Source organism: Cyprinus carpio, chromosome B4 (assembly GCF_018340385.1).
Source record: "Cyprinus carpio isolate SPL01 chromosome B4, ASM1834038v1, whole genome shotgun sequence".
Taxonomy (NCBI): Eukaryota; Metazoa; Chordata; class Actinopteri; order Cypriniformes; family Cyprinidae; genus Cyprinus; species Cyprinus carpio.
In genome coordinates this window covers 17,454,549-17,472,389 of record NC_056600.1, presented here as the reverse complement: position 1 = coordinate 17,472,389, position 17,841 = coordinate 17,454,549, and the positions used below count along the sequence as shown (strand labels likewise).

The following is a 17,841-nucleotide window of genomic DNA, read 5'->3' as shown; positions in this document are numbered from 1 at the left end:
CTTAGGGCTATATAAGAAATCAGAAAACTTTATCAAAGATGTCTGCTGCTGGAACACAGAAGCATCACATCAGACAAGTACAAAAGACTTTCTCTGGCTCTGAGCTGAAGGTAGAGTATCTTTAATAAGAGAGAGATAGAAAAAAACTGGATCTGACCGATCATGGCCATATGGCTGCAGGTAAGATGAAACTAACCTGAAGGATGAATTCTATGTGATATATAATGCAACTATATGGTCTATATTCTAGTTAGGATAAGGCCTAATGTATTATTAGTAACACACACACACCCTACATGTTTTTTGATGTAGGGTAAGGTGTTCATTCACAATTATTTAACTGGTCAAACTACTCTCATGGTGAAAAACAAACAATGTAACAATATAATTGGTAGACAGACATTGCATATATCCTAATAACTTCCTAATGTGCTGGAATGAGAATATTCAAAGCACTGCGTGACAAGCTGATACTTTCAATGTGTTTAAGGGCGAATTGCACCTCATCAATTATGAACATCTTCCTAAAGTCATATTACAAGGAAGTAGGCCTATAAGTGAGGTGACAGGTAGCCTATTTAAAGTGAATATTTTGAAAGCAATCAATGCAAGGAGAGAACAAAAGACTACCGAAATGTATAGCCTACGTTATTTGTTAGTATCACGGTTTTTATTCAAATTAATATAGTGAATGAAAATGAGCATTTTCAAAACCCGGTGTTTGTTGCCCTTTAGTGGTCACCCTGCGCAAGTGCATTTGTACAAGGTGGGTATTGCATATATAAATATGTACAAATATAAATATCTGATAAATATGTACACTTTAAGTGTCTAATGGTTTTAAATGAAGAGTCTTTATGTAAAAGTGCCCAAAAAATAAATAAAAAATCAAATAATAATAATAATCGATATTACAACGTATCATACTAGACATACAGTATTTGTATTCGTTAACGTATCTTGGTCTCCGTTATAATGCTGTGGCATAGGCCTATCAGTAATCGTTTATTACCACAGTAGGCTACATATTGTAGTATTATAGCAAGCAATATACCTTCTTAACGTTAAGTTTAAAGTAACTACATGTAATACAGAGACAAAAAAAAAAAAAATGGAAGGGCAACACACGACCAAAGAGAAGACGCTTGAAGACAAAGGCTTTTTACCGCTGGATTTGTCTAAACTACAGTAAGTAGCCAACTACACTATCAAATGTTCCATAAAGTTATCACTAAATTATGGATTGTGCGTCATTTTCATGCTGACATAAATATTGGCTATATGATTCCATAAAAACCACACACACACACACACACACACACACACACACACACACACACACACACACAAAGGACAGGAAGAAGATGTGATTCTAATGGTGAAATCTACCCGGTGTTTAATAGGACACTGCATTTTATTGCGTCTTTGCTACAAATTGCATGTACTAAGTAAACAGTACAACGAATGATCACAAGTAACTAACTTAAGCCAAACACTGTAACACTTTTAAGGTGTCCTTGTTACACGTTGCATGTACTTACTATTATAATAACAATAAATTATGCATAATTACATGCAAGTAACCCTAACCCAAACCATAGAGTGGGCTAAGTAGCCTACATGTAGGCCTAGTTAATTAATAATACTCAATAAGTCTTAATTGTATAATTACACTGTAACAGACACCTTAAAATAGAGTGTAACCCCAAGCACTAACCCTATAGTACGCAGGTATTAATCAATATTACGCAGTACTTATTTGTGTAATTATTACACTGTAGCACTAAAACGTTTAACTGTGTTTTGAAAGTGAGAGTTCTGTGCGGTTGCATCCTTTGGCCACCAGATGGAGTCAGTAAACCGCTCATCATGATACATAACCGAACACACCGACAGGCAACACTAAGTTATAAAAACTATTTATTAAAACACACAATTTCAGAAACATCAATCACAACAACAAATATTATCCTATATGCACTATCACATTTTATCTGTTGCTTTATCTATGTATGATATATATTAAAAAAGAAAAAGGATAGGCTTATTGAAGTATGATGTTTTGCTTGACATATATAGCCCTTCTTTTGCAGTACTTGATATAATTTATTTATAACACAATTTATATTAACACAAAATTAATACGAAAAATCTCGTGACGTTTTCTGTCTAAATAAAGTAATGCTGAACGTGGGCACCTTAAATTCATAGAAACTGAAATGAAATGCACAGGAAATCACAGTCATCATCACATTTCACGCAAGACTCGGGTGCGCACAGTAACTGCATGACTGGTGATGATGTGGGCAGTGTTTGGCGGGCGGCGCGCGAGCACCTGAGCTGCTGCAGGGGTTGCCATAGCGAACGCACTCACTCACTCACTCTTGCTCACTTCAGCGGGAACACCGCGGACTTCCTGATGCGGGACAATGCGTGTTTTCCGCTCGCGTTTATGCCACAGAACCGGCTGAAGGGATGTAAGCGGAGCGCGGACGCGAGGGACGAAGGTAAACGCGTATTAATGATCAACTGTGATCTTGAGATACTGATGTGGGTGAAGTTATGTTTGTTTTCTGTGCTTAAGTAGCGCTAGCGGGGCAGTTTGAGCCCCTCGGAGTCAACCGAGGCAGTTAAAGGGAGTTTAAATCCCGGAAATAGGGCGGTATGCTTGTGTGTATATGTTTATGAACTCCTCCAGAGAGAAATGCTGCGTTATTTACTCTGAAGTTGTTTATAATTGTATTCAATGAGGCCTACCGAGCCAAACGCTCGGGTGGCCTCCAGCAGCGGGATTGATGCTGATGGGCTGGTCTTAAACACAAATGACGCGCGCTGATTGGCTGAGGACACAGATGCAGAGCGGTGATTGGCTGAGCGCGCTGTCTTCCACGAGGTGTCCCGAACGCCTTTAAATGTTTTGGTACATTAATTTGTGGAGATGCAAGGAATTTCAGGTTTGAAATTTACAATGCAAATGCATTCGGGTTTTAAATCAATATTTATTCTGCATACTGTACTGTAAGAGAACACTGAAATAGGTTAGTCAGCTTCCTGACGTTTCCACTTACTATAAAGTACTGTGGTATTACGATATTTTTTTACTGATTATTTACAGTAGTATTCTTTTAAATACCTTTAAGTACAATGCAAATATTCTGAATGTGGAAATAATTACAGAGCCATGATTGCGAAATCATTTTAGCACACAATCTTTATGATGGAGTCAAGCTCATCTCACGAAGCACAGCCTAATTGAGTATATTACATTACTAATTTATCATAATTCATATATTTTGTCAGTGTGGTTTATATAAACCAGTGCTTCTGATCCTATTTAAAGGGTTTGGGTGAGTGTGTGTTTTCATGTCTCACATTCTGCTGAGCTGTGCACATGCGCATATGCTGACCACACACATCACTGTCCTCTTATATTAGCAGAGCCTCACCAACATCAGCTTTCACAGCTGTAAGCCAACATGTGCGATCCAGAGCAAATAACGTACAGTACATGTGTTAAATTCCCAAGAAATTTGCCTACTTCAGTATAATAAAAAAAAAAACACTAGAAAACAATGGCAAACAAACTATACATTCATGTTTATGCTTAAAACAATTAGATTTTGTACTTAAATGTACAAACAATTGATTAGATAGAATTTATTAGATGATGACAATGTACTTTATTGATCTCATGAGGGAAATTGTGGTGCATTAGCGGCCAGACAGAGTTAAAACTAGAGTACATTGCAGATTCTTATACATTTTTTATGTATGGTCAATACAGTGGTCAAGAACTAATTATTGATATATTTATATCAGTGGATGCTGAACATAACATATTATTAAATAGTAAACATTAAATTTTTCAACAGCAACATTTAGGTACAGTGCATTTGATTCCCTCAAAATAGTGTGGATTAACTGTAAAATAAGTAGTTTATCTAAATGCACTGCCTTTTTATGTTTCAAAATGTAATTATGGGGCATATTAATAAGGTAAAAGTTACTAGCCTGTATGCACAGTAAAAATAGTAAGTAAAAAGGCACACATTAAAAACACATTATGTTTAAGAATAATTCTATTAATTCATTATTTTATATATCGTTATATATATATATATATATATATATATATATATATATATAAAGATATATAAAATAATGAATTAATAGAATGGCACATCCTCCCCCACACACAGCAGAAAGAAACGTATACTCCTGTTTTCCAGTATGTATGTATGTTTTATGTATATAATGGGTATAAGGTTTATTTGTTTTTTTTTTAATTTTTGTAAATCTTAAAGCACTGTCCCAGATTAAATGATGTTGTGGTTATAAGACTATTAAAAAGAAAACATAGCTCCAAACAATCAAAAACCCCCAGACAGTCACAGTAGCAGCATCCCTGAAGCTTTCATTATTCTCCTAACTTCTTAGAATGAAGTAAGAGGCAGTGTAATAGTTGAAACACACACAGATGTATGATGGATGACTTCATCTGGAAAGGTAGAGAGGAGCTGGTGAAGAACTCAACTGGTTTAGCCAACAGATAAGGATAGATCACTTCCTGTGTGTGGGGGAGGATGTGCCATGGCAACAAAATGGAGCAAAGCTTTCATAGCTGGTACATTAGACAGTTCTCTGGTGGGCACTGGTGTAGGAAGCAGTTATTACTTTAGTGAAACACTTCCCCCAAACTCAGAAACACACAGACATTGCCATTGTTGTTTTGTTACTTGCCATTTTGGGTGAGTGATATAGCTAACAATATCTCTGTGTTTTCTGCTTTTTTTGTTATTTATTTATTTGCTTGTAATAAACAGGGGTTTTGTTGTTTTTGCTTTGCTTTGCTCTGCAGGTTTTGTATGGTTCTGTTTTATTTCACTTTGTTTTGCTCTGTTTTTTGTTTGTTTGGTTGGTTGATTGTTGTTTTTTTGTATGGTTCTGTTCTGCTCTGTTCGGTTTTGTTTAGCTTTGCTCTGTGTTTTGATTTGTATGGTTCTGTTTTATCTTGCTTTGTTTTTGTTTTTTATTGCTGTTTTTTTGTCTTTTTTATTTATTTTTTTTGCCTTGTATGGTTTTGTTCTGTTTTGTTTTGTTGTGCCTTGCTTTGCTCTGTGTTCTTTGTTCTCTTCTCTTCTCTTCTCTTCTCTTCTCTTCTCTTCTCTTCTCTTCTCTTCTCCTCTCCTCTCCTCTCCTCTCCTCTCCTCTCCTCTCCTCTCTTCTCTTCTCTTCTCTTCTTTTTCTCTTTGTTTTGATTTGTATGGTTCTGTTTTATTTTGTTTTGCTTTGCTTTTTTTTTTTTTTTTGGTTTGTTGGTTTTTCAATCAGTCCACATCAATTCGACCAAACAGCTGTTGTAGCAGTAATTCAGCAGTATAGTTCATTTTAATTTTTACTTTATTTAGTCAAAATGGAATCTTGGAATCTTAATATTAGAGTTTAATATAGAATTTTAATACACACATTCACACAAATGTCTATTGGCATGAACTTTAGGAAATGCAATGGGCAACTAGAAATTATATTAAAATCAAATTATATTCTCAACTAAATAATAACAGACTTTTACTACAAATACTCAATATATAGCTCAAAGCGACTACTCTAACTGTGCAAAGAAAAAAAAAGAAAAAAGAATAGAGGCTCACTTGCATAAAGACACAGCACTAAGGGTCTTCACATTCCTGAGCTGCTGCCCTGGCACTGAGGGGCGGCCGGTGCTGGTACTGATGCCCACTGGCAGAGAGGACCGGTCTGGCACACAACGAGTCGGTCAGCCCACACACACAAATATGCACACATATTCAGATGTTAAATCAAATATGATGTGGCTGTGTTGAATGTACTAGGTTAAGTTCACTTTTCTACGGTTGTTCCTCTTGGTGTCATGCTATTGACAGCACAGAACATGTGAACATATGGCAGCAGTAATCCCAGCATTAAGATCAGCTTTCCAGAGTTCTCCCTCTCCCTCTCTCTTGCTCAGCTGGCTGGTGTTTTCACTGTCTTTTTGACTGAAAAGTTCTGAAAAATCTCAAAAATGAACATTCTGTGACTTTTCTTTTTCCGTGGAAGGCAAAAGATGTTTTGAAGACTGTTCCTGCTTTCACATGAAATGAAAACAGATAGTGACCAGACAAACTTAAAGAAGAAGAAAGAACAAGAAGCAGAAGAAAGAATGATAAAAGTTGGTGCAACTTGTACTCAGTATTACAAAACAGCAGCTTTGCGTGAGGAAACAGGGAAATTTATGCCTTTGTTCACTTAAAGATTTTCTCCCCACTTTGGTTAATATAATTCCAAGCTATGCAACACATTCATGTATACAAATATGGTTAAGTTGCCATGTAATTTTAGTGACTTCATACTGAGGTTGCACTATACGTGACTCAAATATTTATAGTATAATAAAATGCTTTAGTGCACAAAAAATTGAATGGGATTATTGTAGAGTCAACTAAAATAAAACATTTTAAAATGTATAGTATTTGTTTTTATTTTTTTTAGTTAACAGTTTATTTTTTAGTTTATTTATTCTAATAACTAACTTAAAGTGTTAAAAAAAAACTATAGGCATATTTAAAAAAAAATCACTAAAACTTTACAATTAAACTTAAAATGGAAAATATAAAAATAAAATCTAATTCAAAATAATCACTAAAACTTTAAAATTAAACATAAAATGGAAAATATTAAAATAAAAGCCAATTCAAAATATTAATAAAAAACTATCATCAGTTCTAAAATAAGACTGGTATGGACTGCGTTTATGACACTTTAAGTTTTTTTCTTTGTTTTTTGTATTTATTTATTTTTTTTTCTGGTCACTGTTTACTTTCATTGTGTGGTAAAGACTGAGGTTTAGAACAATTAAATAATGACGTTTTTTTTTTTTTTTTAATGTTTTAGTGAGCTATTCCTTTAACTCAAAGTTTGCTCATCACACAAGCATGTGATGGGAGATCTTGTTCCCATCCCGGGTTGACCCTTATCATTTCCTGTCACCTCCACCCGGTCTGCATCATCACATTACAGTGATTACCTCCTCTCGCTGCTGTCCCATTACTATCATTCACATACACACACAATGAAACTGATCATTACTCTACTATGGTGAATGGTGACTGCAGGAGGCAGGGGTGGTGTGTAAGTGAGAGGGGTTATTAATCATCCTTAATGAAGGAGTGAGACGGATAAAATAAGAAAAGGCAGGAAGGGTGGGAGTAGCACTTAGCTCTCTCACATGGGTCATGACAGCGAGCCTGATACTACAGTCCTGATATCATCACTGTGTGTGTGTGTGTTTGTATTTGGTGCATGGTGGGGAAATAAGCTTTCATGGGGTTTTATGTAATAGACCACTTTGTTAAACGCTTTTAAGCTGCTGTGTATTTTTCCCTCCTATCCCAGCTTAATGTTTACAGACAATAAGTAAGCCATTTTTGGTTGACTTGCCGAAGAGTGTTGACTTTCTTGTGATACTTAACAAAAAAGTCCTCTCTTGTTTGAGCTGGTTGACATGTCAGTTTCTGACTGTTGAGGAGGTGCTGATATTTTGTAACCAATCAATTTACTTTTGGCAGGTGGATGATTAAATTGGTGGAAAGTCCCACAGAGTTGCACTTAAGGAGGTATTTGAGCCATATCTACAGACTTCAGATTTTTTTACTAAAAGTAAAATTGGAAATTAAAAAAATTAATTTCCGTTGGTTTGCTAATAGCCTCCAGAAGACACGCACATATGTATCTGTTTATAAAATCCTTGGGAAACATGTTTGTAGTTCAAGTTTAAATTTGTACTTTCTTTTATTTATATGCTAAAATTATCATAAAATATTCCAGATAGAATTACATGTATCACAGTAATGAGAATCAAATGTATGAACAAAATAAAATGTATTCACAACAGTAACAAATACTACTACCACTACTATTAATAGTAATAATAATTTAAAAAGACATCTGATCTATGGTTCTTAAATATACTTAATTTTCGTTATAAATTTTTTTTTTTTTGTGTGGGATAAAATATTTGTGAGCCCAAACATGCCATTGCCATCTGCAAAATCTCTTGAAATGTGTGAAATAAGGTGGTGCACCTTAAAACACAGGTGACAAATGGAAACATGTTATTCAAAACAATAATTTTATGTATATGCAATTTTATGTATAGTGCTTTTCACAATGCACATCGTTTCAAAGCAGCATTACAAAAATTCATAATGTTAATGTTTATATTATATTGCCTTGTCCACGGTTGAGAACTGGGCAATAGGAAAGTTTACATTCTGTGATGATATAAGCATGGATATACAAGTAACCTTGAAAAGTTTTTAATCAAGTTAATCCAAATTTATTCTTAAATATTTCATTTCTATTTAATTTTTTTTTTTAATTGTTTTCACCATTAGAGTTGCCAAAGATTAACCATTAAAAAACAACAACTAACAAACAGGTAAACAAATACAAGTAATAGTTGTAATGTGGAGTTAGAATTTTGTTTTGCAGTGTAATGGAGGGAAAAGGAAATTATAAGGAATTTATATTACTGTCATGATTAAATGATGCATATCAGGCTTTAAGATGTTGGTCAAAGTCATGTAATGCAATGTAATGTCATTCATACAAGTATTAAATGACATTCATATGAAAACTGAAACCTGTTTAGTGACTGGGCTTTTTTTATGGATTATCTTCTTCATCATTCTGTTTACAATTCCTGGATCATGTCTGATTTGGATGTAGGAATGTTATCTTTGCTGTTTTTGGGAGTTAGATAGCATTGCTTCACCACATTTGGCTGGCTGACTGGAATGCTGTGGTTTTCTGCGGGATTTTCTGTTGCTTTTCTTAATATCGATTCTAGTATCTGTTTCTACAGCAGTTGCTTGTCATATTTACATGTGCATTCACAGTGGCTTTTGTGTTTTGTTTGTGTGTTATTTGTTGGATATGTACAGGTCATGAGTGCCTTGAGGAGAATAGCTGTTGAGAAGAACCTCACCTGGACCACACACCCCTACCAACTCCCAGCATCCCAGTATGAGTGAGTACATATATCATAAGCATAACATTCTCTACACAGAGCCTCAGCAGTATGTGTGATAAATTAAAAACAGAATTAGCATTTATTAATTGCAAATAGCTATAGATTATATTTACTGCTATTTATACTACTTAATGCAAATAGTGGCAATTATCTGCACCTCAGTATTGTATTACAGAGTATAAATCAATATGCAATAATAATGTATTGAGTGTAAATTACAATTTTAATTAAAATTATTAAATGGATGCCACATTTTTTGGGACCATAAATAATTGGATTACACGTTACTTTATTTTTAACTTTTTTTATTATTTTCTCTTCATTTTTATTGAAAAAAAAAAAAAAAAAACTTTCAAATGCCTTTCCAATGTGATATGAGATTTGAAAATGGAGGGGGAAAAATTGGCAAATATATTATGGTTTATAATATGGCAAATATATATGGTATATAATCAGAAAATTTGTTGCCTAAGGCAAATATAAGATATTATACAGAATTATAAAATTGTCCACCTGTGGCAAATATTTTTTGCTTCTAAATATAATTTGTGTGTGGTTGACACCTGTACTTTAAAATAGACAAAACAAAATAGAATTTTAAAATTGGTAATTTTATACCATTTAACTTTGTACAGTGAGTCAAAATAAAGATCAAAAGTAGTAGTTTTGATTTTCTTCTTCACTCATTGTTTTTACAGTGAGTCAAAATAAAGATCAAAAGTAGTAGGCCATAAACCAATAAATGTTGAATTTTATAATTCTAAACATTTTGTCCAAATTAACAAATAAAATCAATGATTTTAAAAGTTAATTGGAATTTAATGTAAAATATTATATTTTTTAATATTTTTCAACATGAAGAACCTGATGACACCTGCTAATGCTACATCAAAATTTGGTATAGTGAGTTCATGTTTACAGAATGTAGCATGCTTTCTTCTTCACTCATTGTTTTAATGGTTATATTCTGACGAATTAATAATTATTTTGCATTTATTGTGACATTTTGCACATTATTATTTATGTGTTATTAGGTGTATTTTATTGTTGAGAGCAGAGGTTACTGGCTGTGACACTAAGTAAATGTGATGAGACTTCATAGCATGACTGCATTATTTGTAGATGCATTGCTCTACAAATCTGATTTGAAATCAGCTTGAGCTTCATGAAATCTAGTTAAAGAACGTCCCTGATTCACATCAGATCAACTCCGATCCTTCAGTAAGTTCCTGTAAGAACAGGGTTTTATGGGAGTTTGACATGTAATCTCACAGATGGTGGGTTTTAGAGGACCGGAGTGTATTTAAGTGTGTGCAGTTGCTGTGGCGACTATGGGGCGATTGGATTGGTCAGCTGCCATGTCGGGGGACGGCTGAGTTGAGAGATTTAACTGGATTACACAGTGTGTCCCCTGTGGAGTCCACACCAAACCAGTAAACAACAGTAATGGTGCTACATACTCTCTAGCCAGCTGGACTTTTCTTTTTCAGTAAAGCGAACGATAGTGATCTGACGGCTCATTATCCCTAACTTGATTATACTTTGACAGCATGTTACTAAACCTACAGAGGAAGTCAAACTGAAATAGTATATTCTGAGCACTTTTCTTGCATGCTTAAAGGGGTGGTTAAATTTAAAACTGAAAATTGTGTCATTAATTACTCACCCTCATGTCGTTCTAAACCCATAAGACACTTGTTCATCTTTGAAACACAAATGAAGATATTTTGTATATTTTATTTTAAGTGATTCCACTAATACTTTGATGCTTTCAAAAAGATGTTGTAAAAGTATTACATATGAATGCATTGAGCTTTTCGAAGAAACCTGTGATGAACAGATTTAGGGTTTTGTTCATATATAAACAACACTGATAAACATTGCATACATAGAGCATATCAAATATGCTAAACAGCATTTGAAATTAAATATGTTCATATAAACCAATCAAGACTTGGTTTTTGGTGGAGGTTTCATTTAAAAATATTTTCATTTGTGTTTCGAAGATTAAGGCTTATGGGTGTGGAATTGCATGAGGGGGAGTAATTGATGACAGAAGGTTAAATACATTGCATTAATGCACAGAATATTGGAAAAAAATCCCAAATATTAAATTGGAGGTTTTATATGAATGCATCTCTGTGGTGAACTGACTATCTTCAGAATACTTTACATGGCGTTTTCTTTTCATCCTGCCTCTGTGTAATGCATTTGAAGTAATGTTAGTGTTTATTGAGGGCTTTGCTGCTTTGTTTACAGCGCTAACCAAGTAAACACTGTATTTTTTGCTTTTCCATAAGCGCCACCTGCTGGCAGTGAGTGAATTTGCATTTTCATTCAGCCAGTCTTTCCTAAAGCATCATTTCATTTGTATCTTTGATATCCAGTTGTGCTATTGTTTGTAATTTGTTTATTTGTTCTTATTTACTAACTGTTTACTTACCTTTATTTGTTAGGCTAGTAATTTTTGCTGTGGTGTTGAAATTAGAATCGAGAATTGTATCTAAATGTTTGGTGTCATATAAGCTTATATATTAGAATAAAGATAATATGGGTCAAAAACAATGATAACAGCAGCTATTTTATTTTTTTGTGACAGGGCCAGTGAACATATTGGCAGGGCAAGTAAAAAGTGGATTTATTTTATTTATTTATTTATTTTTTATTCAGTTTACATTACATTTCTAAGTGAAATATTAATTAAAAACACTTTGGCACCTTCAGAACATCTTTAAAGCAATAAATATTTTTTTTTTTTTTACATCATACATCAATTTTCTATAGCTTGGATTAATATTTTTCTCCATTTTTGTGGAAATAACTGTTTTCGGCTTTTGATATTGCAGCTCGACAGTTTTGATTATTTTGGATGGCTGTTGGAATTTCTCTTGGATGATTCATTCTTTTGTTTTTCTAAAATGTACAAATGATGATACACTCAAAATATCCTGTTCAAGTAACTATTCAGCTGACTGCTGCTAATATAGGGACCAATTCATGGATTCTCCATATGATTTGATTCTCTTTTTGAACCTCCAACTGCTATATTTAATGCTGGCAAAAGTTCTGTGTTTAATAATGGAGGTGAACTAGACAGTCACACAATAAGAACTAGGTTTAGTTGCGCAGTACAGAAAAGGTCAAAACAAATGAGATACAGACATTTTCATCCAGACTCGATTAGATTTCTCAGAGTGCTGTTGTCGGTAGGTAATTTGCTCTGTAAACAATACCAAAAGCGATAATTGTGTTCCACTAGACAAATAACAACATGCGGGTGTGAAAAGACAATTTTTTTTTGCTGGGTGAACTATTCTTTTATAGCAATTCTCAAACTTTTTACCAAAAGTTCTGGGGAATCAAGCCTTTAAAGGTGTATTTGTGTATTCCTTAAAGCTAGTTACACACCCCACTTCCTGCACCTCTCCACATTTTTCTTCTGTTCTTCCTCATGGTCTCAATTCTTTCATCTTCAACATTGATCAGGACTGAAATAGAGAAATCACACAAAGGCCAGTTACGGTAAAGGCACTTGAAATAACCAAACAACCACACAGCAGAAATGTGCGTGCGTGTGTGTGTGTGTGTGTGTGTGTGTGTGTGCGTGTCTGCGTGTCTATGTCCTCAGCCACTCTTGAGGATGTGGTGTAGTAGACAATATAACCCAGGGAACGCAATCTACCGCCTGTTTTTTAGTTTCTTTACTTTTTTCTTCTGTTATTTTTTCAGCTGCTTTTTTTTTTGTGTAGAGTATTGGCAGTACTGATTATTTTTTGACCTTGATTGTGAGATGTTTTGATACTGAGAGAGTGTGTGTGTGTGTGTGTGTGTGTGTGTGTGTGTGTGTGTGTGTGTGTGTGTGTGTGTGTGTGTGTGTGTGTGTGTGTCTTTTGAGTGAATTACCCTCATTACCCCCTGCTCGTACCCCTGTGAGTGGCAGCACTAATGGGAGAAATGACTCATCCAGGATGGACTGAAACAAGAACCTGAAACGAGATGAAGGGGGATAAAAGGAGAAAGATGCTGTTTCATTTTCCCCCCTCAGCATGATCATGTTTCTTAATATATAAAAGATTTGGTCACAATTTATGATTGATGTGAATGATAATGTACTGTGACACAGAGCAGCTTTACCAGCTGCCGACAGAAGATTGGTTTTACGGATCATATGGCCACAAATGCATGTAGAATGCTAAGAGAAAATCGGGCATTTATTATAAATTCAGAATTTTATGATAATTATGTGGTGCATTTTAAACCTAATACTAATTAGCCTGTGTTCAGCATCAGTTTGACATTTAATTATGAATCATTGACAAAAGCATAATGCTGTTTTCTTACTTGTAGACATTCATAGAAAAGCTAGGAGTAAGTAGTTGCTGGTTCAAATTGAAAGAGCTCCAAATCTCTAGATATGAGTATGACTCGTATTCCTCCTCCATTGTATGTCTATGGGATTTATGCCAGTTTTATTTTATGCCAAGTGAAAAATAATTCAGATTGCTTAAAAAAGTAAAAGCACACCTCGCTTGATTTAAGGTATTATTCACTCATAGTGAAAAAATTCAATACGAGTTACTTACTGAAATTTTATACTAAAGGTTAAGGGTTTATTCAGATATGTTTTTAATAGTAATAATTGAAATTCTTGTTGTTGTTGATATGAATAAATACTAAATTATTATTAATATTATAGTGAAAACTATAATTTGTTATTATTGTTTATTATTATTGTACTTTTTTTGGAGGGGGGAATGAATAAATGAATGAATGAATGAATGAATACATACACCAAGATGTCCATGTTGAGCATGTGGGTGTGTTTGAACAGCTAACTAGATGGATGATCATAGGAAGGAAGTCACTCAGGAATGTGATTACATTTCATGGTAAACAGTGGAACATGAGGAAATGGATCCTGTGCCCTTTTGCTGTGTACACACACACACACACACACACAGCTCTAACCTTGACAAGGGAAGTTTTTTTTTTTTTTTTTTTTTTTTTTTACAGGTAGGTTGAGAGAGTCACATAAACTTGAATATGAAACCTATCTCTTCTGATGTGTAGGATCTTCTGAAAGGTAGGCAGCTTAATAGTGATGTCTTCTTAAGGAAATCCCAGAATGCACTGTAGTCTGTGTTTTTTATGAGCTGTTTTGAAGTGTTGTTAATCAAGAAATAAATTTCTTACTTTGCTGCTCATGTCTGGTTCAAGGTTGTGCATGTGTGACTCACTGCATACACATGAACTCATAGGTGCATGATAGTGAAATGACAGTTGCTCACTCACTTGTAAATCCCACTTTACACAGTCACTTCCCGAGATGCTTAGATGGACATTTATAATTCATTATGTAATATATTATAGGAAGCCACACACACAGGCCCATAAAAACTTTTTCCCAATCTCCCAATTCCTAATTTATTGAGATGCACCTGTATATATATATATATATACAATCTCAATAAATTAGAATGTTGTGGAAAAGTTCATTTAATTCAGTAATTCAACTCAAATTGTGAAACTTGTGTATTAAATAAATTCAATGCACACAGACTGAAGTAGTTTAAGTCTTTGGTTATTTTAATTGTGATGACTTTGGCTCAATTTAACAAAAACCCAATCTCAACAAATTAGAATATGGTGACATGCCAATCACCTAATCAACTCAAAACACCTGCAAAGGTTTCCTGAGCCTTCAAAATGGTCTCTGAATTTGGTTCACTAGGCTAGGCATGCACAGTAAATGAACATACTATCCAAAAGGCCAACAATTCACTAAAAATTTATATTTATTTATTTATTTATTTATTTATTTATTTATTTTATTGGTCGTATGAAGTATTCTAATTTGCTGAGATGGTGAATTGGTGGTTAATTTTTGTTAAATGTGAGACAAAATCATCACAATTAAAAGAACCAAAGACTTAAACTACTTCAGTCTGTGTGCATTGAATTTATTTAATACACGAGTTTCACAATTTGAGTTGAATTACTAAAATAAATGGACTTTTTCCGCGACATTCTAATTTAGTGAGACGCAACTATATATATATATATATATATATATATATATATATATATATATATATATATATATATATATATATGTACGTACGTACAGTGACCTCCATAAGTATTGGAACAGACAAAACTGTTCTGTTTGCTGTGGAGTCAAGAAATCTGTAAATATGATTAAAAGATGAATATGAGACAAAACTACAGAATGTCATATTTTATTATTGGGTGATTCAACACAAAGATGTTTTACCAGCTAAGAAGAACAGCACTTTTAGAGTTTCATCTCCCTATCTGATGTGAACATAAGTATTGGAACAGTTGCCTCACAGGTCTTTCTAAGTGTTCAGCTGTGTCCTGTTGCATTAATTCGTCAGATATTAAAAGCAGGGAATGTGTCTTATCAGTTATATCCATTGCTTCTGCATTCTAAGTCTTGCATTCGATGATGACATACACAAACCAGGATGAAGATGAGGAAGCCGACTTTGAAAGAAAAGCAAGCAATTTGGATGCTAAAAGAAAAGAGGAAGTCAATTAGAACTATAGGAAAAACAAAGGGCATGGAGAAATCAAGAGTTTGAAAACTACCGGCGACATCAGCAACCAGCGACGACCTGACCGGCTGAGAAAAACAACAGTAGTTGATGACAGACAAATCATAAAAGCTGTGAAAATGAAACCTATAATACATGTCTGTAAAATCACCAACAACCTCCAGAAAGCTGGGGTGATGCTCTGCCAATCTACACTCCGCAGGAGAATTTGACCCAGAATTACAGAAGCTACACAGCAGATGCAAACCTCTGATCAGCACCAAAATTAGAAAGGCAAGATTCTTCACAAAGGTAAGCCAGAAGAGTTTTGGAACTGAGTTGATGGAACGATGAGACAAAGATTAACCTTTATCTAAGTGATTGGAAAGAAAAAGTGGGGAGAAAAAAAGGGAACTGCAAATGATCCCAAGCATACAACCTCATCTATAAAGCTTGGTGAAGGTGGTGTCATGGCATGGGCATGCATGGCTGTCTCTAGAACAGGACCTCTTAATTTTAATGATGACTTAATGTATGATGGCAGTAGGAGAATGAATTTGGAAGGGTACAAAATCATCTTGGCTACCAAAATTCAAGAAAATGCCACCAAACTCATTAGAAAGCACTTCATATTGGATCAGGACAATGACCCAAAACACCCTGCCAGTTCAGTCAAGGACTTTATCAGGGCAAAGAAGTGTAAAGTCTTAGATTGCCCAAATCAATCTCCAGATTTAAATCCGATTGAACATTAATTTCGCCAGCTGAAGAGGAGACTAAAGACAGAAACTACCCAAAACAAGCAGCAGTTGGAATTGGCTGCATTAAAGGCTGGGGAAAAGCATTTCAAAGCATAAGACCAAGAGTCTGGTGATGTCTATGGGTTGCAGACTCACTGACCTGATTGCATGCAAGGGATCTGCAACTAAATATTAGCTTTTAATCTTTTACATCTGCCTTAAATTCCGCTGTTCCAATAATTATGCTCACATCAAATAGTGGGATGAACTCTAAAAGTGATGTCCTTTTTATTTGTTAAAACATGTATGTGTCGAAAGACCTAATAATAACATGTGACATTCTGTAGTTTTGTTGCATATTCATCTTTTAATCATATTTGCAAATGTCTTGACTCCACAGCAGAGAAAGCAATTTTGCCTTTACTGTTCCAATACTTATGGATGGCACTGTATATATATATATATATATATATATATATTTCTCTTTGGTTCTTCAAAATAAAAATAAAAATTGTTTTCAACATAAGCAAGAAACTTATACAGGTTTGGAATGACATGAGGGAGAGTAAATGATGACAAAATTTTCGTTTTTTGTTGAACTATTCCTTTAATACTGTTAGTCATAGACAGTCACCCTATAATCAGTGCAAACCTGTGAACAAGCAATACATAAATCCATAATTTCAATGGAACAAACACAATTAAACAACCATTTCTTTGCATGTGAAACAAGATTGAGGATGGGAAAGTGGCAAACATGATATGACAGACTGTTTTCTGAATCCACTACACCATCTCTCTCAGTGACATTTGTCCAGCAGTAGAGAGTGAATAAAAGAGGGGAAATTCACGCTGGGCATTTTGAGAGGTGCATTATGATCCGTCTTTATCACATACACTCTGATCGCAGTGTGGTGCTGTGGGATGTTACTGTGCCTCTGCATATCTGAATCAAATGAATCCACGCTTTTTCATGCATTATTAAAGCTTAGCTGAGCCATGCACTTTCACTTCATTCAGCTTCTACAAATCCAGTACTGTTATCACATCAACATAACACTCCATCATGCTTGTTACTTCTGACATGCTTAGGGTCTGGACCGCAAGCCGTACTTGTTGATTTCAGGTCAGTTCTGCTCTGTCCACACAGATCAGTTTTTTAGACCCAACCAGAGATCTCAAGACCCAAATACAGACCAGTACCAGATCCCATAAGAAACAAAACAAGTATTAGACCCCATCAGATTCAGAGCAATACCTGACTTACCCTAAGACCCAGACCCAACAACCTCATAAGCCAGTGCCCAATCTGAATCCAAGCTGACCTTTTCCACACCAAAAACCCTGGACCAGTGGCTAAACCCTGGTTCTAAACTGGATTTAGACACAAAACCTTGCAAGTCTTGAACAAGCGAACCTTTCATTTCAGTGGACAGAACTTCCATAGCTCCTAAGTTGGTGAGTGAGTTCTGCCCCCAGCCAAGCACTGTCT

The 17,841-nt window shown here is 34.7% G+C and overlaps 1 protein-coding gene across 1 annotated transcript in view; it reads left to right on the top strand.

The window, feature by feature from the left end:
• The first annotated feature begins 2,191 nt into the window (after positions 1 to 2,191).
• The window catches only part of usp6nl (USP6 N-terminal like), a 59,743-nt gene continuing 44,093 nt past the window's right edge, over positions 2,192 to 17,841 (top strand). The window contains exons 1-2 of the mRNA XM_042722237.1: positions 2,192 to 2,507; positions 8,964 to 9,049. Coding sequence (XP_042578171.1) covers positions 9,046 to 9,049 — 4 coding nt within the window. The 5' untranslated portion in view covers positions 2,192 to 2,507; positions 8,964 to 9,045. The remainder of the gene's footprint in view (positions 2,508 to 8,963; positions 9,050 to 17,841) is intronic.